The 27,542-nt window shown below is 47.6% G+C and overlaps 1 protein-coding gene across 2 annotated transcripts in view; it reads right to left on the bottom strand.

Annotated features, from left to right (window-relative positions):
* The window catches only part of Ptprg (protein tyrosine phosphatase receptor type G), a 703,035-nt gene that overhangs the window by 99,381 nt on the left and 576,112 nt on the right, over positions 1–27,542 (bottom strand). For both annotated transcript variants that reach the window (XM_015993986.3, XM_006975079.4), the window contains exons 8-9: positions 23,379–23,571; positions 712–896 (exon numbers count right to left, since the gene is read on the bottom strand). In XM_015993986.3, coding sequence (XP_015849472.1) covers positions 712–896; positions 23,379–23,571 — 378 coding nt within the window. The remainder of the gene's footprint in view (positions 1–711; positions 897–23,378; positions 23,572–27,542) is intronic.

Raw genomic sequence — 27,542 nt, forward strand, 5'->3', positions numbered from 1 at the left:
TGATTAACAATAAAGCAGCAAGGCTTTCAAACCCACGTGTCACTGAGTTTCTGTGTAGTCTTAAAGACTAGTGATTGCTGGAGGGTTTACAACGAGGGAGAACCGCTTCCACAGGCAGATGCCCACAGGGCCTTGTTGGGTGTCTGATGCTCGATATTCAGGTACCTTTGAAAGATATGTTGACTTTGGTCTGTGTGGTCAAAGCAAGGTCAGGGACGTCACAGCATCTACAATAGCACAGAGTAACAAGTCCCCTGGGCCCTGGAGTCCAGCAGGCGATGAGAGTGCGTATTGACACACAACACGAGGGGCAGTGGGGAGGTGGAGGCCGGGGTGGGGGAACCGCAGGAGGTAATACTCACACAGTGCTCACTAAGTGCCGTGACTCACAGTGCACAACCCGGTCAGAAGAAGGGGCTTGTTTGGGATGAATGAAAAGCAGCCAGTTTAAAAGGGAAAAATCTGTATGTGTGATGTGGTCATGTGTGTGAGCCACGGCATATGTGTGGGGGGAAGAGGACAATATCAGGTGTGGTCCTTGCTTTCCATCTTGCTTGAGACACAATCTTGCTCACTGCTCTGTAGGCCAGGCTAGCGGGCCTGCAGCTCCTAGGGACTCGGTCACAGCCTCTATCTCCCTAGAGAAAGAGGTATGTTCTCTATGTACTGTAAGAGGAATATGAGCCTGGACCGGATCCGAGGTGGCCTTACCAAGTCCTTGTCACTGTCCTTAGTAAATGTCTTCTCTTTCTCATCCTCATTCTTGGTCCAGCTATAGGAGATCATGTAGTTCATGATGGGCGGGTGGTAGACGGCTTCTGGCTGGCTCCAGGACACCTGCAGCGCTGTCTGGTTCAGAGGCTGCACCTTCATGTGGATGGGTGGAGAGCTGCAAACTGCAGACACAGGTAAGATTAACGGGCATCAGCACTGCAGCCACTCATGTGTGCCCTTGACTCCAGGAAATGCTTCCACAGGAAGTACGTACCCACAGCCCCCCAAGTCCTGTTAGCGCTCTTCCACATCAGCTGTTCCTTCCTCTCTTCATTTATTTATTCCTCCATTTTGTGTGTACACATGTATGTGGACACATGTATGTGCACACAAGTCTGCATCCACCTGTGCAAATGTGTACAGGAAGATGACAACCTTGGCTGTCATTTCCCAGGAGATAGCCACTTTTGAGACAATGTTTCTCACTGGCCTGGAAGTTTCCAAGGACAGGGACCCACTCAGTGCTGAGGTCACATGCACTGGAGTTCTAGTTCACACCTGGAACTCTTTCTCTTTTTAAATATGGACCCTGGGGATCGAACTCGGGTCCTCAGCTTGCAAGGCAAGTACTTTGCTGACTGAGGGATCTGCCCAGCTCTCTTTTTATTTTCTGAGACACAGTCTTGCTGTAGAGTCCAGACTAGCCATAAAGTTATGATTCTACTGCCTTAGTCCCCTAAATCCTGAGATTGTAGTCATGTTCTACCCTGCTTACCCCCGACCCCCAACACACACACACACACACACACACACACTTTTAGCTAACTAGATACTCTATTACTTCAGCCCTCAATACTCTGGCCTACAACTCTTAAGAACAAGAATGTCCTCTCATCTAACTTACGGCCATTATTACACCTAAGAAAGCCCATGCCGAGCTGGTAGGAATATCTCATACATGTCCATATTCAATGTGTCCTTTGTCTTAAGGATCACTTAGAACTGCCCTTCTCATGTCACCCTTTACTAATGAAGTGCTCTCCTCGGACTTTCCTCAGGACACTCTTGGAAGAAGAGGACAGGTAACTGCAGGACCGTCCACCTAATTAAAATTGCAGATGAAATTTTATTGCAAACAGATAAAGTATAAACGCAATGGAGTCTTTAAATGACTTAAAAGCAAAGGTGCCCACAGAAAGGATGGCTTCTTCTATAGGTCAGTCTGTCTTTCCGTCCATGTAGCTGGGAAGCTTTAGGAGAGGAGACAGAGCCATGTCTGTCTAGGGCCAACTCACTACAGTCTCAACAGCTCTGGCTCAGCCTGTGAAGCGGTGACAGTTCTCTGCTCTTGAAGGTGTCCAGTGTGAGTCAAGAGAGCGACCCTGCTCTTCACTGTCACAGCAGAACTTGTCTCTAGACACAAACCAATGTCTCCCCAGTCATCACGGGGAAGGAGGGTTTGGAGGAACCACTGTGTAGGACGGATACTTAGAGTCGGGCAAGACTACTCGGGTGGGGTAGGGAAGACATGGAGGCTGCGGATGGAACAGGACTCTGGGGGACCAAGGCGGGAAAAGGGGCCAGTGAAGAGACAGGTACAGCTGACTGAGAAGGACCACATTAAAATTTCTCCCCGAAGCCCCTGGAAACCACTGGAAAAGTCTGAGGCCAGACGGCAAAGTGATCCCAAGAGGGAGGGGAGGCCTGTCCCGGGGGGGAGGGGGCACAGCTTTCTCTGCACCTTAGGGCAGGACTGTGACTAGGAGAATGGCAAGTTCTAGAACAAACAGAACACAAAACTGAGAACTCAGGTAGTGGAAGGTACTCGAGAGAGGGGCGTAGAAAAGCAGCTGGTGTGGGGTACAGGGCTGAGGGGTGAGCACACTAGAGTGGTCAGGATTGGAACAGCACAGGACCTTCCAGAAGCCAGCTGCGTGCCAAACAGAGTACCAGGAGACACACACCTCTTTTCCCGCCCCAGACTCCCGAACCCGAGGCTGCCCCTGAAGCCGCTGGCCACACTCTTGCGGAGAGGCATGGCCGGCTTTGGCTGCAGCAGCCCTGCCTAAGAGGCTCCCTGGTTTCTGTTGGGAAGACGTGCTTCGTGTGGCTTCCACAGGAAGAAGTGGGGATTGATGAGCCATTCTCACAGCCCTGCAGAAGGCTTCCTACCCCGAGAGGTAGCTCCCCACCACCATGCATTTGCCTTTCAAGCATACAAAGACTATGGAGAGGGCCGGGATGGCCAAAGGTGACATAACAGAACACGGACACTAGGGGGCGACAAGGTACTGCTTTTAAATAGTCCAGCATACTTGGCTTCTGTTTCTCAAGACAGGAAAAAGGGAGGAGGGAAAATCAGCAAAGATCCACACCTCCATCCTTCTTAGCATTGGCAGTGAGGCCAGGTGTATACACTGGGAATATTCTATGTCCACAGACCTAACTTCCACACCCATTCACCCCTGTGCCGATTACTGGGGAGCTGGCCGGGGCACACCTCTCCAGTAGTTACGTCACAGCCACATAAATAATCTCAGCACCCACATGCGGATGCATCATTCTTACTTATTTTTTGAAATGAAAATGGCTGCTCTTTTCTATGCAGATTAAGATGATTCATGTTTTTCTTTAATTATAAAGTATATAAAAGTAAGAAGAAAGTTAAGATTCACCCCAAAAGTTACTGTAACCACAGACAACCATTGCAAACATCCTAGGATTTAATGTCTAATAGGTCATCTATCTCTTTCGGCATACGTGAAAGAGGACTGCATACAATTTGCTGAGTGTGGTGGTGCATGCCGACATCCTCAGGCTGACGCAGGAGGCTCTCGGATCTGAGACCAGGTGAAGCAACACATCGAGACCCTGTCTCAAAATCAAAATGAATCAGAAACAAATAAACCAAAAGCCCAGACAAAGTGACAAGGACAGAGGCATGAGGTCTGCAGGTCAGTGAATGCTGTAGTTAGCAGGCTGTCTCTATGATAAACAGAGTTTGTGACACTGCTCTGAGTGAAAAGTACAGAATCCCCCGGTTTATTACAAAACACAGAGCTAAGCTCTCAGGGGCCAGGATGGCCTGCCAGGAAAAGGCTTCTCGAAGTAAGTGGTCACCTAGACCCACACTCGCCCGAGACTGCCCCAGGCCAGAGGGAGTCAGAGGCTGACGAGAGGCGCTCCTCACATCAGCCCCTCGCTGGAGAGAATGCAACCAGGGGAGAACTTGTCTTCCTCTATTCCCAAGCTTGCTTCCTGTCTTCCGAGACAGTGGGGTTCTGGACAGAGGGGACACGGTGGGGCTGATGTGGAGGCGGCCTTTGCAGAGAGAGTACTATTCTAGAAGGACCCAGAAGAGAGCTTGACATTCTTATCTATAGAAAGGGCAGATAGGAACGATTTTTGGCTTTGCAAGTCATGTGGTCTCTCCTGCCATCAAAGCACAAAGGAGCAGAGGCAGTGAGCGTGGGAGTGTGGCATGTGAGAACTTACACACTGATACTCAATTTTAGTTTTGTATGATTTCTGTGGGTCTCAAACTTTGATCTTTTGCATTGTTTAAGGATAATAACATTCAGTTTATTTTATACAAACCTTGGTGGTGGGTGATGTTTGCACCACGCAAAGGGACTAGTGCGTTTGTCTTCTCAGCACTGAATTCAGCTCCTCAGCACGGCTCACAGGCAGCTCCACTACAGAGCGCAGACCCTGCACAGCACTCGCCCTGAATTACGCTGCTGCTTCACTGACTATCTGGAACAATCTGCCTTCCCCACTAGAGGAAGGTGCGGCCGGTGCCTCTTTGGCCACGCTCCACACACTGAGTCTACAGCAGGGCTGGCATGCATGTGTGCCCGAGCAGGGAGCAAGCTGACGGTACGGCGAGGACCCCTGGTCATTCCCTGGTCCACAGGCCTGTGCCACGTGACTCCTGTTCCAAGTCCCCAGCATTCCACCTGCTCTCACTCGGCTGTATTTGGCCAGTGCTGCTCCAGTCTTTCTGACGGTCTGCCTTCAATATCACGTAGCTCCTCCGCCCTTCCTTACGGCCTGTTCACATCCCTGTCCTTCTGCCTGAGCTGTGAGGACCTCCAGGGAAGAGGCCACACCACTGATCACCAGGGTTCTGGGTACATGCACGGATTTCATCCTTGTGAAGAAAGGATTCTGCTCCTTAGCGCTGTGGAGAAAGACCCCATCTACAAAATCAGGGCTGTTCAGCTCATTCTGCAGCCACATTCAGGGACTTCTGTTTGTATAGAGATGCCGTCTCCATTCTTTAACTCACACCTCTCAGCCAGGGGATGTTTGCTACTCAGGAAACACACCTAGTCTACAGAAGTGGAAGTACGAGTCCAGGCTGAGGAAGAGGCGCAGCCTTGCCCCTGTGCCTAAGGTTCTGCAGGTGTGTGCCCTTGGGAAACCCTTGTGTCACACAAGGCCTCCCTTCCAAGCCCAGAAGGGAAGGAATCAGAAACAGTGCAGTTTATGGGAGGGTTCGGGAAAGCTGGTCTATCAAAGTGTGGGATGTGGGCTCTTGATAACCTGTTGTTTCTTTATCTGTATGATGGGCCACTCTTTGGTAATGGCTTCCTCATAGGCTTGGGGTGAGTGTGACGGGCACACTGTAACCTCATGGGATCGGGGTGAACGTGATGGACACACTGGAAATAAACTACAGTTGCGGACCTCAGGCCCGCTGGACATCCAGGCCCCCTAACATTTACTTGTCTGTGTATTTAAATCATGTGAGCTAGAACAGCAGAGCAAGGGTCTCCTTTAGACTAGATGTGTGTGTGTGTTCATGTTCGCTACAGTTCCCACCACACCCCACTGCTCCTACATGGCCCCTCATCCTCAGCTGCCTGAACCCTCAAAGCTAGTGCAGTGGTAACCGCCTAATTTCCACATCCTTCCTTCCCTCAGTGATGGCCATTACAAACTGGGATATTTTGGCACATCCCTTTGTATAAAATCAAAGCCTTCTAACCATGCGGGAGGTGCCACACCCGGCTCTCTAGACAAACATCCCCTGTGAGGCGTCCCTGTCACCAGCCCTTCCCTTCCCAGGGCCTGGTGACATGCTCACTGGGGACTGATTGCTTTTCCGATCTCCAGGATGACATTCCCTTGCAGCACTGAGAATCCCTGCTTCTACTCTGAACCACCTTTAATTATGACCCCAGCTTCCGTTAAATAATGAAGAGGCTTCTAGCTGAGCACCCGGGGTCCTCTGATTTTACATCAATGTCAAGGAAATGCTCTCAGTGGTTCCAAAAGTCAATCTAAGTCTGTCCTGACCCTGCTCATTTTGGGGCTTCAGGTAAGCTGCTGGGATAGCTCTGATGAAAGTCAGCATAACCCCCAAGTGTCCTAAGTTGTCTGAGTAAACAGCTTCTCCAGGGATCTCCCCTCTCGGGCCCCTCCACTCCGAGTGTCACACTTGAGGCAATGGGTCAGCTGTGGACCAGTGTGACACAGATTGCTCAGACATGGCACTTAGGCACAGGCTTATTGTCTTATAATGCTATCCACAGCAATAGAGCCCATGCCAGGGTGGAGAGGGGGGTGATACCATGCACCCATGGGGTGGTACATCACCCCAGTGTAGTGAGTGGCAGTTTGTGCCATGCCCTGAAGCATTGCCCCTAGTGAGGTAGTAGACACCTACCTGTGACCTTGAGGTACATGCCCCTGGGGCGTGGCCACTGGAAGACCCTTAAGACCTGGGATGCGGTACTTCAGGGCATGGCTCAAACTGCCACCCACTACACCCCCGCTCAACTCAGGAGCCCTTAAATGCAGGGAACTTTCCAAAGACCTGGCCTAAGGAAAGGGTCTCTTACTGTATCAGAGACCCCACAGCAGACCACACAAGACTCAAAACAAAACAAAACAACCCCCCCCCAAGGCCCTAGAATCTTGCTGCCTCATAGTGTCACCTCCCTTTCCTCTCTGTCCAAGAGCTCATGAAGGGCACACCACTCTGAAGAAGGTACAGGGGCTGGGGGACAACTTAAAGTGACCATAGCTCTGATGTGACTTGCATTCCCATCTTCCAAAGACCATGAGTGAGGGCTGCCATCTGCCAAGTCCACGCTGTCTGAGGACAGGCTGGCACCCATGTTTGACATTCCAGGCATGCACGGGAGGGGCATCTCCATTCATGCTGAGGACTCCACAGCCCAGAGAGAACAAGTCACTAGGCAGACCGTGAGACACCGAGTGTGAGGACTCCAGTGAGGAGCAGTCAGCCTGATTTGAACCTGGGAGAGGGGCAGTAAAGCACCAGTGTTGGTTCTCTCCGCTCCTGTCCCCCGCCTCTTATCCCCTCCACATGAGGATGATGAAGACGTCAGGACATGGCTCAAACTGCTACAGGGGGGAGCACTGTCCTGTGGGGGCACCATCTTAGAGCAGTGGTTTCTTCCAGCGCTAACAATACTGGGCAAGTCTCTAGAATGTCTCCAGAGCAGTCTCCAACTCCTGTAAGTCCCCCAAAGCCAAAGGCAGCCCAACCGCCATTCCGCTTGCATCAGAAATGATGGACAAGTCCTGGTCCTTCAAACCATCGTGGGGGAGCAGCAAACACAAGTGGTGGAACTCCCTGAGCACCCACGATCTTTAACTGGTGCTGTTCTGGCTGACGTGTGACACACCTACTATGACTCTACAAAGCTCCCCATGTTCCCAATGTGCTAGAGACCCAGACTTAATAGATCTCTTATTCACTTACTCAAAAGATGAACATGGGCTAGTATAAGCCTTGGTGTTTGGGAGATCATAGTCTGGCAGGGGAAAAGATAACCATTACCAAACCTGCAAAATCAAGTTCTTAACTCGGGCTTCCTTAAGGCCTGGAGAGAATTTAATGAAACTACAGACTTGGATGAAAAGGATGCTGCTATCTTCACCAGTCTCTAAGATGTCGTCATCGTTGAATTTCTTTACATCTCAAATGCTGGCAGCAAACTGCAGCGATGCACACAGAATTGGTGTGACATTACCAATTTGTGGCTGAGTCTAATGATGAACAGCTTGTTGCTCAATCTTGCAAACTAAATGTCACTAGAAAGCAAAGCATAGTGGTTTGAAGGAGAACGCCCCCCACCCCCACTCAGAGTCCCTAATTGGTGGTGCGGTCTGGGCAGGTTTAGGAGGTGTGGCCTTGCTGGAGGAAGTATATCACTGGGGGCAGGCTTTGAGAGCCTGAGGTCACCATACTCCCACGCAATCTCGGCATCCTGCTCTAGCCCCCCCCCCCCCCCCCCCCCCCCCCCCCCCCCGCCTGTGGAAAGATGAGCTCAAATAAACTCTCTCTTCTACAAGTTGCCTTGGTTATGGTATTTTACCATATCAATAGCAGAGTAACTAATACAATAAGTATACCACAATTTAAAAATATTTTCATATTATCTGTATATACCTGGCTTTTTCATAATCATTTATATTTTATAATATCACTCCTAAAATTATTAATATGAGGCCTATGGAATTCCGCAGATGGATAACCTGGGAGCCAGAGTTAGGGCTAACATCAACCCAAGAATTACATACTCCCAGCACTAAGGAATGTAATAATATGCTTTTATTGACAATATTATAAAAAAGTTTAAAAAAGAACCTGGATCTAGATTTGTGGGGGCGGGGGCTGGTGGGGGAGACCTTCTGAGAAGAGTGAGGCTGAACTGAATCCCGAATGACAAACAGGTATTTAAACAGTGACTGGGGGGATGACGGTCAGGCTGGGTCAGACCGTGACGGCCCTGCCACGGGAATGCAGAAGCCACATGGAGAAGCACGTTGCCAGACTAGAACCCAAAGCTGCTAAGAACCGGTGTGGAGATCTCCTCATCTGCTCTGACTGCAGAAGTCAGGTTTGGGTAGGTGGCTATCTTACCCTGCCGTGGGAGAACACTGGGTATTGGTGGCCCTGAGTTCTGCTGAGCCCCCAGCCGGCTACTTCAAATCTCTCCTGTGCTGCCTTGGGACTCCCCCCCCACCCCCACCCCACCATGGAAAGGCATCTCCTCCATCGCTGCCAGGAGCCCAAACTGTAGTCCCACTTCTCAGCAAACAAGGGTTAGGGTTGGCTGTACTGACCAGAGGCCAGCAGACACTACAACTGTTACTGATGAACTGCTCCATGCTCAGCACACAGGCTGCCTGGGAGGCAAAGGGTAAAAACTGTGCATTCTGGACTTTCCCCGCCCCGCCTACCATTCTGGAGTCTGTTTTATCCATGATGTCCCTCTTCTGAGAGCTAATGGCCATGGGAGGTGTCCACATCCTGTACAGGAAGAAGCATTGTTTGGCTTGACACTAAGGGAGGTGGCAGTATTCAAAACCATCCATCTTCCAAGCCACACTTAATTAAAAAAAAAAAAAAAAAAAACGACCGAGCTTTGAGTCCTTAGTAGAAGCCTGGATCTCTTTCACACACCCTGGGACACTACCTCCCCGAGCCAAAAGAGCAACGTGGACTGGCTCCACCTTCATTGAGCACCCTTCTACATGGCACCTCTAACCTTCCTCCATCCCATGGACCTGGCTTTCAGACATGGAGTCACAACAGGATCTCTGTCAGAGACTCAGCACCCAGCATTGGGCTAAAGCTCAGCCTCGTCCTTCTGACTAAGAGCATGTTACAGCCATGAAGAAACAGCTGTGTCACATAGAATAAGGGTCCAAAGATGCCTCTGGCAACCGAGGGGGAGCTCTGTCTAACGGTCTAACAGCCTACAAGCTGACTTTTAAAGCTATCTCAACAGATATGACAAAAAATTACCCCACAGAAATTAGCTAGGCTTTCATTTGAGTAAATTAGGGTTAGGAAGTAAGGAATCATTTGTACAGAAACAAGATTAGGAATGAACAGTAGGTTCTAGGAAACCCTATTTCAGTGACGAATCCTATCCACAGAGACTGAGCTAGCTCTGACACAAGGCTGCCTCTAACAAATGGTTCCACATGTTCAGAGCAGCTCAGGTCCTGTGGCCGGCAACAGCTGTAAGAGGCCAGCCTATGCCTCTCTGAGAAGGCTCTTCTCTTCTGAGAAGCTGTTCCTCATACTAGCCAAGAAACATTGCTCTGGGTCCTTGATAACACAAGAGAGCGCTCAGCTTGACCGCATCTCCGCCATACAAGGAGGTCTGAAATGGGACAGTCAAGACATGCAAAGCCAATGCACTGGAATTAAGACAGACACACACAGACATGAGAGAGAGAGAGAGAGAGAGAGAGAGAGAGAGAGAGAGAGAGAGAGAGAGAGAGAGAGAGAGAGAGAGAGAGAAAGCGAGCAGTTTGCGAATTGTTGCTAAAGCTAGGTCATGAGAAAGTAGGGGTCTTGCTCACATCCTCGTACAGTTGCTAAAGAACAGCACCCACAACCACCCCAAGGAGGCCTGAGGAACGACGGGCAGGAAGATACACTGTCTCCCAGCTATGGTCCTCTGCTGACTCTGAGGAGATGCCTGCAATCTGGAGCCCCATGCTTCATGAGCAGCACCTGCTAGCTAGCAGGAAAGAGGAAGTCCACTGCTCTGGGAGGAAGGGTGCTGTCGTCCTTTACTCATTTCCACACGGTTGTTCACAAGCACCCCAGTGTCCACATGAACAAGCCCAATATCAGAACAGATTTATCCGGCGAGTGGGAGGAAGAAGAAGCTGTAGGAAGGATTGCTAAGTTGGCCTTGAAGCTCCAGCTCTGCCCACCTGCCTGGAGACAGAGAGGATTAAGTAATTAGGTAATATTTATAAAGTGTGAAAACGACTGACAGCCCCTGGCACCTGCTACCAGAATTGGCTCAACACTTCCAACCGAGCTCAGACAGCAGTGGTGCCTGGGAACATCTTGACTCCAGCCAGCACCTGCCAGCCAAAGCTCTTCCTCTCCGTGCTGCAAGGGTGATCTCCGAGACAGTGAAGCAAGCCCTCTCTTCATGGTTGCTTGGAAATGAAAATTCAGGAGGATTTTGTCTATGGTAGAAGAAGCCTCTTTGGCTGCAGGTTCTGGGAAGCATGCAGATCCATCCTATAAATGCCTGGCCATGCTCTTGCCATGAGAGAACCTAGCCTGGATAGATGGGAATGCCGATGTGGCATATACCATCCACCCACCCATCCACCCATCCACCCATCCACCCATCCACCCATCCATCCATCCATCCATCCATCCATCCATCCATCCATCCATCCATCTATCCTCCCACCCACCCATCCATCATCCATCCATCCATCCATCCATCCATCCATCCATCCATCCATCTATCCTCCCACCCACCCATCCATCATCCATCCATCCATCCATCCATCCATCCATCCTCCCACCCACCCACCCACCCACCCATCATCCATCCATCCATCCATCCATCCACCCACCCACCCACCCACCGTCCCATCCATCCTCTTTACTGAAGAATAAGCAATGATCACAGTGCCACCTCCCCAAGAGACAGAGTCTCACCACATCATGGTACTCACAGGGTAGTACAAGAACAGGCTATTCTAAAAACAAACATCAGTAGTGGTAAGTGCTGTGAGGGAAAAGTATGGGTGTCCTCCCAAATGACCAAAGCAGCCAAGAGACTTCCCTTGGAAGGGCACCTTAGGCAGAGTTGTGATGGCTGAGAAGAATGAGGTAGGTGCAGAGGGAGGTCAAGTGTCCGGAGGCAGAAGGAGCTGCCTGCTGGGGCTGGAGCATGCCAGTGAGCTGATGCCAAAGGAAGTGACATGCAAGACAGGTCTGGGGAGGGAACGGGATTCAGAGATCACGGTGTCTACATTTCTCTTCCTGTTGTTGTGATGAGACACTCTGATAAAGGTAATTTAAGGGAGACAGGACTTATTTTAGCCCACAGTTTAAGGTACAATCCATCATGGCTGGGAAGTCAAGGTAGCTGGAGCTTGAAGACTTAGTGACGTCATACCAAGGGTCAGGAAACAGGGTAGTGGATGCCATGTTCTCAGCTCACTTCCTCCTTTTTATTCAGCTTAAGCCTCAAGTCCAGAGAATGGTCTTGTCCGAAATTAAGATGGGTCTTCCCATGTCAGTTAAGGTAACGAAGATGATTCTCTACAGACATGCCCAGAGGCCCACCTGCAAGCTGATTATATACTCTGTCAAGCTGACACTAACCATCACACACAGAAACCATAACCTCCCCAGAGAGGTTTGGACACTTGCAAACAGCCCGGCTTCACACTTCTTCCAGGAGGCATAACCCCTATTTCTGAAATGTGAGCTCCATGTCACAGGTAAAATGTACACAAGAGTCTGGGCTCACCTACAGACTGGAAAGTACAATTATTTGCAGAGAATGTTCCGTATCTCAGACTGTGTATTATCTGTCCCACAGAATGGTATGATGACTGCATCCAAGAACAAATCTGCAGCCTTAGGACCTGAGCCTGGCTTGCTGCACCTGGCCCAAGCCTGGTTTCTCACGCTGCCCTAAGCTGTCCCATGAGCCAGTGGACAATGAACGGCCGTGTATCTGCGACAGCACTGGCTACCGTGGGAGGCTCCACTTATGTAAGTAGTCCCAGGTGAAGTGGGTATGCTGGCTTCCCAAGGGATTGACTCTGTGACCAGGGCCTCAGTAGCTCGTACAAGGAGCGCCCAAGGCAAGCTGGCAAGCAGGAACCACTAAGCACGTGATGGCGATGATGAGGTGCTTTGCGGTGGTTGGTTTCAAATGGTATCTTGTTACAACTCAGAATCACCGGAATGGGAAACGTAACTGAGGAACTGTCTACGTCAGCTGGTCTGTGGGCATGTCTGTATAGGATTCTCTTGACTGCCTTAACTGATACAGGCAGACCCACCTGAAATGTGGACATTTGTGTGTTCCATATAGCGGCTACTCAGGTCCTGGGTCCTGGGGTAGCTATCAGAAGGGCAATGCAACCTTGTAGAGATCCAGAGGGAAAGCCCAGGAGTATAGAACGCATCAGGGAACAGTGAACACCACTGCTTCTGGCAGTGGCCAGATCTAAAAAGATACAGGATAAGGACGCTAGCTCTTCACTTCCTTGGCCTTTCTCCTCACTGCTGAGTTAATTGGTGGTGGTGCTGGAGGTGGTGGTGGTGCTGCTGCTGCTGGTGCTGCTGATCCCTTTGCTGGTATTTGAACAGGCTTTTCTGGGTTTCCAGGATGGACTGAGGACCAGTGGCTCTCTAGGAACCCTCTAGGCCAATGGTTCTCAACCATTCTAAATCTGTGAACCTTTAATACAGTTGTGATCCCCAACTGTAAAATTATTTTGTTGCTACTTCATAACTGTTATGAATTATAATGTAAATATCTTGTATACAGGATATCTGGTCTGCAACTCCCAAAGTGGTCATGACTCACAGGTTGAGAACCGCTGCTCTAGGCCTTTGGCACCGGATTGGAATGGTTGAATGGACAAAACAGCTGTGTGAACTAAGCAGCTGTGTCTGCCTCTCGGTGTGGGACAGCTGCTGTTGGACTGTTTCAGTCACACTGTGTGAGCTGGTTTATAAAAGCCTTTTATCTATCTATATCTATCAGTCATCTCTATCTATCTATCTATCTATCTATCTATCTATCTATCTATCTATCTATCTATCTAATCTAATCTAATCTATCTATTCATTCTATTGGTCCTGTCTCTCTAAGAATCCTGACTGCTACCACGTTGCATTTAGGCATAAGAAGATCTTACTTAGTCTCCTGTGTCTCTGCTTTGTCTTCCTGCCTCCTGGCTGTGAACTTAAGTGTAAGGCACTGATTCTAGCTGTTAAGACTCCCTCCTCTTAAAGAGCAGCTACAACACTCACCCAACTCAGCCTCCATCCAAATGATGAAGTCAGTTCCTGTGGGACACCACCCCATCCCTATCTGGACACTTCTAACTCCTGATCATGTCACCTGACCTAGAACATTCCATGGAGCCTTCTGCTGGTCTTGTGGACTCTACTGCAAGTCCCCTGCCAACATTCTTTACATGACAGCCTAAGTGAGAGGCTCACACACCTGTTCATATCACTGCACCAGAGCTGTGAAAATGCGATCACCACGCCCAGCAATGTTCCTGACTCGGCAAAGGTCCATCTCCCCTGCCCTATGTCTAATCTTGCTTCTTCTTTGTTCACTGTTCCATGATGCTTCCTGTACCCAAGGGCCTTTGCAAATCACCTTCCCCTCTAGATCTCTTCAGGATTCCTTCCAGTCCTCCAGTGGCTCACTCCATAATCAGGGCATTGGTAGTCTACACATGGAACACCCAAGATAGCCTGGCAGAACAGACAACACCAAGCACAGAAGAATGATGGACTGCCCTGCTCAAGGAGACTTCTTCCCCACTGCCTCCCCCATCTTAGGACATGATCTGGTCTTCTATAAAACCAGTTACACTTGGGCATGATGGCCTGTGCTTGCCTCATTTCATATCTTCCATTCACAATGTGAAATGTGTACATATCTGTCTATCTATGTGGAAGTAGGGTGTGTGTGTGTGTGTGTGTGTGTGTGTGTGTGGCAGTGGTGGGGTGGAGGGTATATGTGCACATGGAGGCCAGAGGTCAATATCTGATTATCTTCTTTCATCAACTACGATTTTGAAACAAGGTCTCTCACTGAACCTGGAGCTCACCAACTTTGGTGAGGCTGATGAACCAATGAGCTCTAGGAGTCCTGTGCCTCTCCTTCTCTGTGCAGTGATTTTACACACACACACACACACACACACACACACACACACACACACACACACACACCACAGCAGCTGGCCTTTATGTGGGTGCTATGGATCTGAACCTAGGCCTTCATGTTGGCAATGAAAGCCAACATGCTCACCTTCACTTCTAGTGCCTAGATGTTCGCAGCAGATACTCAACAGGTATGTGGTCAGTCCTGGCTGAAGGCATTTTGAAAATCAAATAAAACATATGTGAGTGTCAAGAGGCCAGCCCAGCATCTGGCGCCACCAAGCTCTTCCTGGGCACAGATACTCTTCTTGGTAAACTTTTCAAAGGCAGCTGAAGATACAATTGAAGATAAATCTCCCGGATGCAAACAGCAAGTGAAACAGGCAATGTCAGCTGTAGTTTGAGTGTGGCTTGTCTCCGCCAAAACCCATGTTGAGGCCTGGTCCTCAATGAGACACACAACGGTGCATAGCGGCAGTGAGGACTCAGGAGGGAGAGGCTCCCCCTCAATAAGGAACCAATGCAGCTCCCTGGGGGAATCGAGGAGTTGTCAGGGAAGCTGGCCGGTAGACGGCAGACCAGTTTTCGTCCCCTCTCTTCTCAGCATACCCTCTTACTTTGCTGCCAACATTGGTACTTCCTGTCCCTTACCAGAAGCTGGGCAGATCCCAAGCAAGCCTTGTTGTTTGTAAACAAATTACTCAGTCTCGGGTATTGTGCTATCCCAATGGTATGACATGTCTGCAGGACACTAACATCATGTCAAGCAAAAAAAAAAAAAAAAAAAAAGGCAATCTACACAAACATATATGAGGGGACCGCTTGGTCCTGGGTGATTTAAACCAGGCCTGTATCTTGCCTTCCTCTTATCTGCTCCCCGGTTAGATCTTAGCCGGCTGCGAACCTGCCTGGAACAGACGCTTTGCTTCAGCGTGTACCTGCCCAAGAGTTTCTGAAGTAACAAGATAACTTTGCAGAAGCGTTCCTGAGAGGAGCAGCTGTCTACAAAGGAATGAAACATTCCTATCAGATAATAAGATAAAGTAATTGTAGCTCATTAATGTGGTATGTGGAGATGATTGAACTGAAAATAGAACAACATTAATATTTTCTCCAAAAATAGCACAAAACCAACATTTCAATGTCAAACTCTTTCTGCAGCAATCATGGATTTACATCTTTGTTTGCTCATTTTGGTGGAAAATGTGATGTTCTGCCTCAGTGTGTTCTGGTTTCAAATCAGCGAGTTACTTATGGATATGTCCTGTACAGCCACTTTAACCAAAACAGGAAGCCATCTTTGGTACCGAGGTTGCTGCTGAAAAGGACATCCCAGAACCCACTTTCTACAAACTGAGGGACAAGTCTGTGACACTAAGGGTACGCAGGCAGCCAGTGTCCTCTCTATTTCCTCTGTTTTTATTACATTATACAGTGTCACTTTAATTAAGCCATCAAATCAAATTATCAGATCAAGTGGCTTCGATTCCACTGTGGGTTGAACAGGTTTCGTTAAATTAATAAACCATATGTTTTGTGTTGTTGGAAGCAAAGTTATTTTTCTTCAATCACCATTCCAAATTTCTTCACAATAGCCAGTATTCAGTACTTAATCACAGGATGCTCCTCCATGAGCTAAAGAATCACCGAAATGACAGCCCATTAAATCCTAAAGTCTGTCCAAGTTATTTACAGACAAAGGGCAGAGTAGCAAATTGGATATCCCTTGAACAACTCCCTGAGCCTAAATATTGTTTCTGTTTTCTGGAACCAAGGTTTTATGTTTTTTATGGATGGCATCCATTATGATTTTCTTGAGCAACAATGCAGGATTCAGATGACCATTCCTCCCCTTTTCTTTGGTGCCCTGCAAGACCATGCTTCTTTGGCTGGGGCAGTAGGAGACTGCATTCTGTTGTCTCCCTGCAGCTGCAACCAACCATCTGGAGAGAGGAATGACGAAGGTGGAGATGGGGACCTTGCCTTGGTACCCAACCAGCACTGTTCTCATTAAAGATCACAGCCATGGCACCAGAGACAAAGAGGAGCTACATGCACTCAACTGAGGCTCTAGTTATACCTCTGATGGAAAGATGGTCAGGTCCGAAGCTGAAATAGTGAGCAGCTGACAACCAGGTTCATAAATCTCTAAATAAAATGTAAAAACCAAACAAGCCATAGTTATTACTACCACCACTGGTGGGGAGGTGACAGGGAGGGAATACCTGTGTCTTGTGCATTTTCTGCACACGCTCTACCATTAAGCTGTATCCTTAATCACAGTACAACTGTTGAGATATTCAATATTTACCTTTAAAAAAAACATATGCTTTCTCCATCTTACTGTGGCATATTCCCTAGTGTAGGGGCCAAAACTAGGTTCCCAGGACAACTCTGTTCTGGACTCACTTGTGCTAAATAAAGTGTCACTGGAGGACACTACCTATGCCCACTCATTTGGGTATTGGTATAAAGTATCACTGGAGGGCACTATCTATGCCCACTCATTTGGGTATTGGTATAAAGTGTCACTGGAGGGCACTATCTATGCCCATTCATTTGGATATTGGTATTGGCTCCTTCCATGAATCAATGGCAGACTTGAGCAGTTATAACGGGAGTCACATGGCCTGCAGAGTCAAGAGTGTTCACTATCTGACACCCAACCAGACAAGTTTAACAAGGACTCCTGACTTACATGATTAATTTTTCTTTTTTCTGTAACAATATGTAACAAATGCAAAAAACATCGTATCTTTCTAGAGGACCTAGAGCTTCTGAGGGTGAGCTGCTGAGAATGTCAACCAGATACTCTATGTTCTGTGAACCATCACCAGATTTCAGCATACCACACTACTCTTGGAGGATCTAGATTTTGTGGATGAATGGAAAAAGGAGAGACTCTTCTTTGCACTGCATCTTTCCTGGTATCCCTAAGTCCAACCACATCAGCTCCTGGGGCTGCCTGGTGACTGTACGTGGCTTCTGCATGTGACACTAGTGAATATAGCAGCTGTCTACAGAGAAACAGAGGGGCATTTTGCCAGGTAAAATGTCATAGCATGTACATGTAAAAATAAAACATAGCTATCCTTAGTTATTTTGAAAACAAAATCCAAAGGGAAATTACTTTAGCTCCATTAGTGTGGCCAAAATATGAAAGACACACAGTAACCAGTGTTGGCAAGGATGTGAAGACATTGTATTCACTCCATACACTATGAATGAGAATGTGAATGGGTGTTGCCATTGTGGAAAATGTAAGGCTGGTCCTACCAACTACACACCTAGAGATCTGGTATTAATGAGCAGTTCTATGCCTGACTCTATCTAAAGGAGCTGAAAGCATATGCCAACACAAAGACTCAAATCCAGATGTGAATCCCGATATGAGAGTAGCAACATTCCAAATAACTCGACAGTGGAAAGCTCCAAACATCCAGCAAGCAATACATGAATAAACAAACTGTAACATGGCTACACAGTGATGTGTTATCTGACCGTATCACGATATTCATTTCTGACTCCTGCTCCCACACATCTTATATAAAGTGAAAGAAGCCAGAGACACTCTGTGATCTACTGATATGAACTGTCCACAATAGGCCAATCTAGACTGACAGGAAGGAGATTTGTGGTTACCAGGGGGAGAGGAAGGGTGAGTGCGGAAATTATGGGAAGAGTAGTAGCTAGAGGGGTGTTGTTCTTTAGAACGAGGAAAGTGTTCTAGAAATAGACAGCAGAGATGGCCATTCACCTTGCCGGCCACATTAAAGCCACTGAAGTAGACACTTAATGATAATAAACTTTGTGGTATATTAATTAAATCTCAATAAAGCTGTTATTAAAAACAGAGGAGCTGGAGAGAGGGATCAGTGGTTAAGAGCACTGACTGATCTTGAAAAGGACCCAGGTTCAACTCCCAGCAACCACATGGTGGCTCACAACCACCTGCCAACTCCAGTTCCAGGGGACCTGATGCCCTCTTCTGGGCTCTATGGTCACCTGCATACATGTGGAACACATACAGGCAGGCAGTGAGTGGGCATCCACGGTGAAGGAAGTGTCCTAAAACTGGGCTGCACTGACTGTTGTGTAGCGATGAATCCACTAAAAATGATCAAACTGCACATATACAGAGGTGGGACTGACATGTAAATCTTGCCTAAATTTTTGTAAAAGTTGGGAGAGAAAAAAAGAACCGGAGCGCTGGGGTGAGGCTCAGCAGTAGAGAACTTGCTTAGCATGTCCGAGGCTCTGGATTTAATCTCCAGCATCTCAGAGTGCAAAGATTAAATAAATAAATAGGAATATCTCCCACACTGTGGCCAAAAGAGTAAAGAATGAATACCGTCACTCTAGGAAACTGACAATGTCTAAGTGGAACTAAACAGTAGAGGATGTGGCCTGACCTTCAGACGACAGACAGTGTCTATATGGTCACTAAGAAGCATGACGTTTTGATTCTCACTGGAACTTAGAAATAGCTCGTGTAATCCTGTATACAATAAGTACTTTCTGGACTAGTCACACATGGAATATAGTCTTCAGAATGAACAAACCACTGCTCCATGTCACACTCTCAACACCAGGGGGAGTAGGGCACTAAGGAGGCTGGTCACAAGCACATGAGGACACCACCACTCTCTGGTAGTTGTTACCAGGGGACTCCACATCTGAAAGGGCATGGCGACCATCCTTTGACAGTGGGGATGTTAGCTCCTTGACCCGAGTTCTTGTTACTGAGGTGCATTTAGTTGGGGAAATTCATCAAGCTGTGCTCACGTTTCATGCATATCGCTACAGTTGTGCAGCACTGCATTTCCAGTGAGTTCAGGGCTCTTGTGCTAAAATATGCTGCTTTGGGCTTCAAACTGAATGCACCTATGGGGTGTGTCTTGGGGGTCACTGATCTCCTCCCAGAAACTCACTAGCTAGGGAAGAGCCACCTGTACCGAAGGAGAGGCTATGTCCTCTTCTCCTCTCTTCTCTATGAGGAAGGTTCTAGACCTAGGGTTTACATTCTCGCTTCTCCTTTATGCAGTGGCCTAGTACATGTACTTCATTTTTAGACTTGTCTTTACTCATCTGTCGAACGTGTCAGTATGTGGCAGGAGGGAAGGGTTGGATAAAGAGATAGCAAGACTAACACAGAAGAAGTTGGCTGGCAGGAAGCCTGGAGACCCCCACCCCACCAGAGTCACACAGGGAGAGCAGAACCTGTGCAAAGAAAGACACGTTTCTGAGCGTGTGTAAATGACACAAAGGGGTCACAGCAATGGGGCCAACACGTCTGGGTCTCAGTGCTATTCCCTCTCTAGCCCACTTCCATTCCAAGGAGTGCCTTTTTCTTCCTTAATAAACAGCCTCCATATCCACCACTATCCCTGTGGCCTGGTCCAGTGCTTTGTTCTACAATATAAGAACCTGTAAGTTTCCACATGGACTCAGACCCACACCTACAACAAGAGTGCCCATGGACTCACTCAGACCCACACCTACAAAAAGGGTTTCCACAGGTGCCAATGGACTCAGACCCACGCCTATGACTGAAAGACCCTAACCCTTCAGGCTTACACCCCCCCACCCCCCACCCCCGCCCAAAGCCCCAGGAAATGAGAAACTAAAAAGAAAACTAGTTCCCAGGGCCACCTGACTCAATCATTACTCAACCTCCCCTGTAACAATGTAACAATGTAACAATGTAAAGAGATCTCTGTTAAGAGATGTGCTCAACTGTGACTGGGATAATTGCAAGTGTTCCAGGAAGGACCACTGTGACCTTTGTGTAAACTCCACTCCCGCCCTGATACCCCCCGCCCCCAAGGTTTCAGGAAGAATGTACATGCGGATGTGACTGTACCCACTCTGTGATCAGACCATGATCTTGTGAAACGAAATTGTATGGGAATTGTAATCTTATGGCTTTTGTGGGTTTTCCTTTAAAACCCCCCATGGGGCTGCAGTAAGATGCAACTCTTGCTCTTAGGAGCAGAGTTTGCCCGTCTGTACAGATGCTTCAATAACAACCTCATGCTGTTGCATCAACTGGACTGGAATCTGGGTTCTTGGGGCGCCCCCTCGAGAAGGTAGTACCCTAGGTCTGGGGTCTATCAACGACAAGGGTGCCCAAGGACAAACTGAGACCCACGCCTACGACAAGGGTTTTATACCGATTCAGTTATCAAACACTCAGGTAGGAAAGAGAGTAATTTCACTTTTCTACAATGCTGAAAATCCAAACAGGATTGCAGAGTTCTCTCATTCTCTCTCCCTCCCTCTCCCTCCCTTCCCTTCCCTCCCCCTCCCTCCCCCACTCTCTCCCTCCCCCACTCTCTCCCTCCCTCCCTCCCCCTCTCTCCCTCCCCCACTCTCTCTTCCTCCCTCCTCCTCTCTCTCCCTGCCCCTCCTCCACTCTCTCTCTTCCTCCCTCCTCCTCTCTCCCTTCCCCACTCTCTCCCTCCCTCCCCCTCTCTTCCCCACTCTCTCCCTCCCCCACTCTCTCTTCCTCCCTCCTCCTCTCTCCCTCCCCCTTCTCCACTCTCTCTCTTCCTCCCTCCTCCTCTCTCTCTCCCCCACTCTCTCCCTCCCTCCCCCTCTCTCTCCCTCCCTCCCCCTCTCTTCCCCACTCTCTCCCTCCCCCCTTCCCTCCCCTCCTCTCCCCTCTCTCTCCTTATGACCCCTCTAGAAATAGCAGACATCCTTTTAATAATTACACATTTTAAGAGTTAAGAAGGGACATGATCTGCAGTAAGCTTTGGAGAATGAGGAACTGACTGTGCACAACCCATATTTAAGCCTATAATCTCATTCTCCTGGACCCGAAAAGCTCATGTGCTAGTAATGGGGGTGGGGACATTCTTGGAACAAGCTCCCTGTCACCACTTGGGCCACATTCAGTGGAGGGCCTTGTCCACATGGACACTTAAGTGAAGGAAGACCACCACCCTCTAACTTTCTTAGATGACAGATGCCACACATCCTTTCTGCACAGCTCATCTGTCACTCACTCAGCCACTCAGCCCATTTTCCAGGGAAGAGCTTTGCTACTGTGGGGTTCTCAGCATTTCTGAGCTAGCAGATTGCTCTTGATCCAGATTTCACATCCCTTGCATGACCTCTGCACAGACTTCTCACAAAGAGAGAACCCTAAGGAGGTCTCCTTTCCCAAGATTCTCTTGGGAAAAAGCCTTCAAGTCCAGTTATTTTTAGCCAAGTTTAAAAGGTTAGCCCAAGTGAGGATTTTTTAATACCGATCCAACCCTGAGGCATCTCATAGGTTTGTGAGCATCTTAATTGTCCTGCTACTGACAGGAAATGAGCTTGACCTGAATCTCAAGCCTTTCTCGAGCATGCCTGGCCAGAGCAGTGTCCTACACCAAAGCACAGACAGACAAGTCAGACCCCTACTCATTCCTGCCCCTGCTGCCCACACTCGTGCTAAGGGCTGAGCTCGGAGCCTGGCTCTGACGTTAGGTAAGTGCTCTGCCGCAGTCTGCGTCCTGCTCTTCCCTGCTCTCTCCTTTCCGCTCCTCTCTAGGTTAGGAGCTGGGAACAGGCTCATCACTATTATCCAAGCACAGGTGTTGTGGACTATAATCTCATTCTTCTGGACCCGAAAAGCCCATGTGCTAATAATGGGGGTGGGGACATTCTTGGAACAAGCTCCCTGTCACTTACCACACCACACAGAACAGTCTGCTTTTCCTGTTGACAAAGCATGTGAGTTCCTCCTACGCCACCTAAACACACAACTCCAAAGGAAGAGAGCACTCGGTTGCGAAAGAGATGCCTCATCACACCAAGGCCAAAATTTGTTTCCACCTCTCCCAGTACTAGGGCTTTGATCAGACATACTTCTCCACATGGTTCTGAAGAAGCAATTCAGAATTGTAAGTGATTTATAAACAAACAAACAAACAACAACAAAAACAAAGCTAAAAGGCAAAGCAAGGGTTCCTGGGGTTGGAACTCAGATTCAGTTCACATGAGAATACAGAAATGGAGGTAAGATCCAGCAAGTGATGCTCACATACTTAGCAGACACCAGAACTAAAGTCGTCAACAGAAATGCTGCATGGAGTACTTCAAAGATGCTGGTGTTTCAGCTCAGAGAAAATTCCTGATATAACAGAGAAACGCCTGAAAGGTAGGACAGGCCTGGGGACGTGGCTCAGTGGGAGAGCACTTCAACCTAACAGGCACAAATCCTCGGGTTCCATACTCAGCACTGCATAACCAAAGGGCATGGTGGCACATGTTTACAATTTCAGCCCTTAGGAGCTGGAGGGGGGAAGATGAGGAGTTCAAGGTCACCTCTGCCTGCATAGCAAACTTGAGGCCAGCTTGGGCTACCTGAGACCCTGCCTCAAAAAACCAAACAACAACAATAAAACACACAAGTAAGACAAGAGTTTGATTAAATAAGAGTTTCATTTAGACATTGCTATTAGTTTGGAAGTATAAAATAAAAGTAGACAGAGAATGACTGATCTATTCCTGCTAGTCAAGGGGGCAATTTTAAACAATCCAACCAAAATTATCTGCACATCATTTCTATTTATTGTCTAGACAAATTTCTTTTCACTGAGAAACATATGCTCTTAACAACAAGTCACAACTCTTGGCTGACTTTGAACTGTGCCTGTGTGTGTGTGTGTGTGTGTGTGTGTGTGTGTGTGTGTGTAGAGGTTGACATCAGGTATCTCCCTCAACTTTTCTCTGTATTAGTTTTTGAGACAGGGTCTATTACTGAACCTAGAGCTCACTGATTGGAAATACTGGCTGGTCAATAAGCTCTGGGCATTCTACATGTCTTTGTACCCCACAGCCACTCCCAGAACTAGGTTACAGATGCATGGTACTAAGCCTGGCTTTTATGTGGGTCTGAGTATCCAAATCCATGTCTTCATTCCCTTTATAATTTAAAATCATTTATGATGGGAAACCTTCCTCCTCCAGGCTAGAGGACTCAATCAAAATTTACCTTTAGAGGCTTCTGTCCCTAGTGGGTTGTCCAAGAAGTCGGCTAGGTCATGGTTCCAGGCATCTCGGACAGCGGACTTCGACACCACTCTGTCATTCAGAGCCTGCTGTGGCCGGAAGTTGTTTCTCAGGTACTCTACTGACTTGACGTGGTCTTGCTGCTCCGTGGTGAAGATGGAATAAAAAGCCTCAAGCTGAACAAGGAACCAGAGAGAGGAGGAGAAAAACTCAATGAGTAAAGCTATATGATCCAAAGGACATTGGGTGATCAGAACACAAAGTGGCAAGTGGCCAGGCTGAGGCTGATCTACCGAGTAGTAGGTTACCTTCCAGAACCACCACCAGCCAGCAGTTGTATCTCTGTCTTGACCACTAATTGGGGCTGTTCTTAGCTGCAGGTGGGGTGGGGCTCTCAGACCACGTGCTTTTTGTAGATTTTCCCAGCAATACTTTTAGTACTATGGGAAGAGCACAGACTTATATGATGAGTCCTGGAAGTAAACTGCCTAGGTATGAACTAGAGGCCCTGCTTACACGACTTCCCCACACTCTCCTTCCATAAAATGGTGGTAATCATAATAGTGTTTACCTCGTAAGGTTTGAGCAACAGGACCCATGATAAAATACTTCATCCACATATAACATTCAAAGTACACACTAACAGCTTAAGAAATAGTAGTAACTTAATTCTTATAAACAAGCCTCTGTGGATGTACTACAAATCAAATTCAGCCAAGTCATGACAATGCTCAGTGCTAAATGTGTGGGTAAGTTCAATTGCCCAGTTCTAAACTTACCAGATAGTTGGCTAGTCACAGATAAATGACTCAAGCTCTCTAAAAATGCAAGCTTCCTTATCAGTGAAATGCCTATAAATGTAGGGTTCTGAGAAGATGGAATCTATGTGGGTCATCCAGACCACAACAGGTGTTTAAAGAAGATCAGCTGCTGTCACGATCACTATGAAGAAACATCTTCCACAAGAACACTGATGAAACGTTTTTAAAAAGAAAAAAAAAATCAGCACCCCACAATCATATCCTGACCATCAAGATGGATTCTTTGTAGCCCGCAGCACCACGTCATTAAGAAAGGTCATTCTTCTGTGGGTGACGATGGAGCACTGACTGGCTGTCACAACTGCTCTCATCAGAACACAAAGATAATCTTGTCACCAAAAAAAGGGCAGAAAAGCAGAGGGCCAGAAACTATTGCAGGCTTCAGGGAGCTAGGGAGCTGGCCATCAATACTAGTATATAAAAACTTTTAAAATTATCAATACTATCTGGATTTTTGCAGATTCTGAGTTGGGGGTCATCTTCAGGCCTGGATCAACACTCAGTTCAGAGAATGGCCCAGAAAATGTCCAGCTTGAGGCTTCCTTACTTTGCATGAGAAAGGGATGCAGTTCTAGAGTGATTCCAGCCAAGTAAAATCATTCACTAGACTGCTGATGCTGTGAAGATATGAACCACTGAGCTGGAAACAATTAAAGGGGTTAAAAGCCCCCCAGCCCAGTGATGCCACTAGCTTGACATGATGACCAAAATCAGACAGACAGACACACACACACACACACACACACACACACACACACACACACACACACACAGAGAAAGAGAGAGAGAGAGAGAGAGAGAGAGAGAGAGAGAGAGAGAGAGACAGAGACAGAGACAGAGACAGAGAGACAGAGAGACAGAGAGACAGAGAGAGCACGCACAGGTGTCTGATTTTCTCAGAGGAAATGACTTCCTAAAATTTTATGAAAGGAATTAACAAAGACCCTCTAGAGATGGTCCAGGTAAAGACTGATCAAAATGATTAAAAGCTGAAGAATAAATCCTGTGAGGAAAATAGAAAGGCCATAAGAGAATTGTTTGGCCTGAAGAAAGGGTGAGGGAGGCACAGTTTGATTAAAGGCCTTGTAGAAGATGCTGATCAGCTACTCTCTACGTCCACTGAAGGCCAAATAAAAATGACTTAAATAAAAGCCACAGAAATGTGAGTTGAATAAAGGGAAGGATTTCTTCACATTCAGGGTGGGGTTTTTGTTGCTGTTGTCTGTTTTTTGTTTTGTTTTTAACATGGACTGGGCTGTCACATAGAAGTCAGACAGGAAGTCTTCTGGAAGAGAGCAGTCTGGCCGGAGAGCCATTAAGCTTTGAAGAGCCAAAGAGAAGAACCTGGGATACTCTCAGCAATACAGCATCACGCCTTGTGTATTCTCTAGAATATGTGCTTCCTTCTTGGCTAGCACTTAGTTCTAAAAGAGTTTACTTCTGAAGCCTCAGTAAAGAATTAGTCACATAACTGTAAAAAGAGGAAGGTTGTGAATTAAAGACAGAAGTGCCTCCGTTTAAACTGCTCCCACAGCTTAATGACATGCTATGGCTTAAAAGCTCAAGATGCTTCCTTGCCATTAACTCAACTCGCCTGGCCGCCTTTGAGGGAAGGGTGTGATGGTTGAGTGAACTCATGACCTGAATGATATTATATTGTCAACTGGATCATAGTTTCCCTTGACAGCCACACAAAAGGGTTCGCACGGGCGGACAGGCTTAGCAGGCTTATCAAACGCCTTAGGTAGGTTGGCAGCATTCGCTAAGGGCCGTCACTCCTCTAAAAGGAGTGGAAATTGCCGGGGGCCCATCCCTTTGGCAATAATGGCCACAGCTGGTGACAGAGCAGAAACCTCCCTGATTCTTGGGTTAGGGAAAAGTCTACCTTCTTCGTTTTGGCAGTAGAACTGGTGACCTTCACATCCAAAGCCCAGAAGAGGAGGAGCTACATGACATGGCAGTCTAAACGCCAGACCACAGGACCAACCAGGCAGACGCGCCTCTCGGAGCCTTCGACCAGTGTGCATATTTGACGCTCGATTTGTTGGAACCTTCCATTCTGGTTAGAAGTGACACAGTGATCCTTTACATTATACACTGGGGCTCTGGAGAGATGACTCAGCAGTTATGACACCAGCTACCCTTGCAGAAGACCAAGGTTTGGATCCCATTACCCACATACAAGCTCACAACCATCTACAATCAAGTTCTAGGGGATCCAGCACCTTCTTCTGCCCTCTATGAGCACCAGGAACACGTGTGGTGCATATACATACAACACAAGCAAAACTTTCATACGCACAAGATAAAAATAAATCCCAAATAAAACAATTGCACACTCCATCACGCCACCGCTCTGGCTGCACACCACCACAATCTCCCACTCTGGATGATCTGGCCTGTGTCTTACTTTCCATCTTGAAAGCTCTCATTCTTAATACTTGGGTCCAAACTTCTGTTCTCAGAGACTGCCTGACGAAGGTGTGGTCTTGGCCATCCTACCTGCTCTTCCTATTTTTGTGTGTATTGTGTGTATGTATAAATGTATGCATGCATGTCTGCGTGCAGGCAAATGTGGAGACCAGCAGTTGATGGAAGCAGCCTTCATTGATCACCCTCCACTTGACTTTTTGCGAAGGCATTTCTCACTAACCTGGAGGTCACCAATTCTGCTCAGCCATCCCCGTCTCTGCGGGACTAGTCACGCTGCTGCTCTATCTGGCTGCTTTAGAGGTTACTGGGGAATCCAAACTCAGGCCCTCATGCTTTCAAGCACTTCGCTGAATGAGCTGTCTTCACACATTCTGTACTTTTGAGACTTTACAGGACAACAGGATAGCAAAGCTACTTACCTCATGTGCTTTTTCTAACTTTTTAATGAGTTGCTATATATAAAGTGTTTGAAATTGTTCCTGACACAAGGAAGTTATTGTTATTACTACAATTATTTTTATTTTATGAAGACTGCAGCTAATGGTGATTGTACTCTGATTACAACAATGTAACATAGCATATCTGACCTCTCCTCATTCTCTTTATTATTTTGTCAAACTTACTTTATACCAGGCAGTTCATCAAACACTAGAAAACATTGTTTTAAAACCTACTTTTAGCCTAAAAGAATAATATTAATAACATTATTATTATATTGTGGTGGTTTTAAATCAGAATGGCCCCCATAGGCTCTTATTTAAATGTTTAATTCCCAGTGGTAGACTGTTTGGGAAGGATTGGGAGGTGTGGCTGTCTGTGGTAGAGAAGTTGCATCATTTGGGGTGGGTTTTTAGGTTTCAAAAGCCCATGCCAGACTCAATGTCTCTGTCTCT

Source organism: Peromyscus maniculatus, chromosome 9, assembly GCF_049852395.1.
Source record: "Peromyscus maniculatus bairdii isolate BWxNUB_F1_BW_parent chromosome 9, HU_Pman_BW_mat_3.1, whole genome shotgun sequence".
NCBI lineage: Eukaryota > Metazoa > Chordata > Mammalia > Rodentia > Cricetidae > Peromyscus > Peromyscus maniculatus.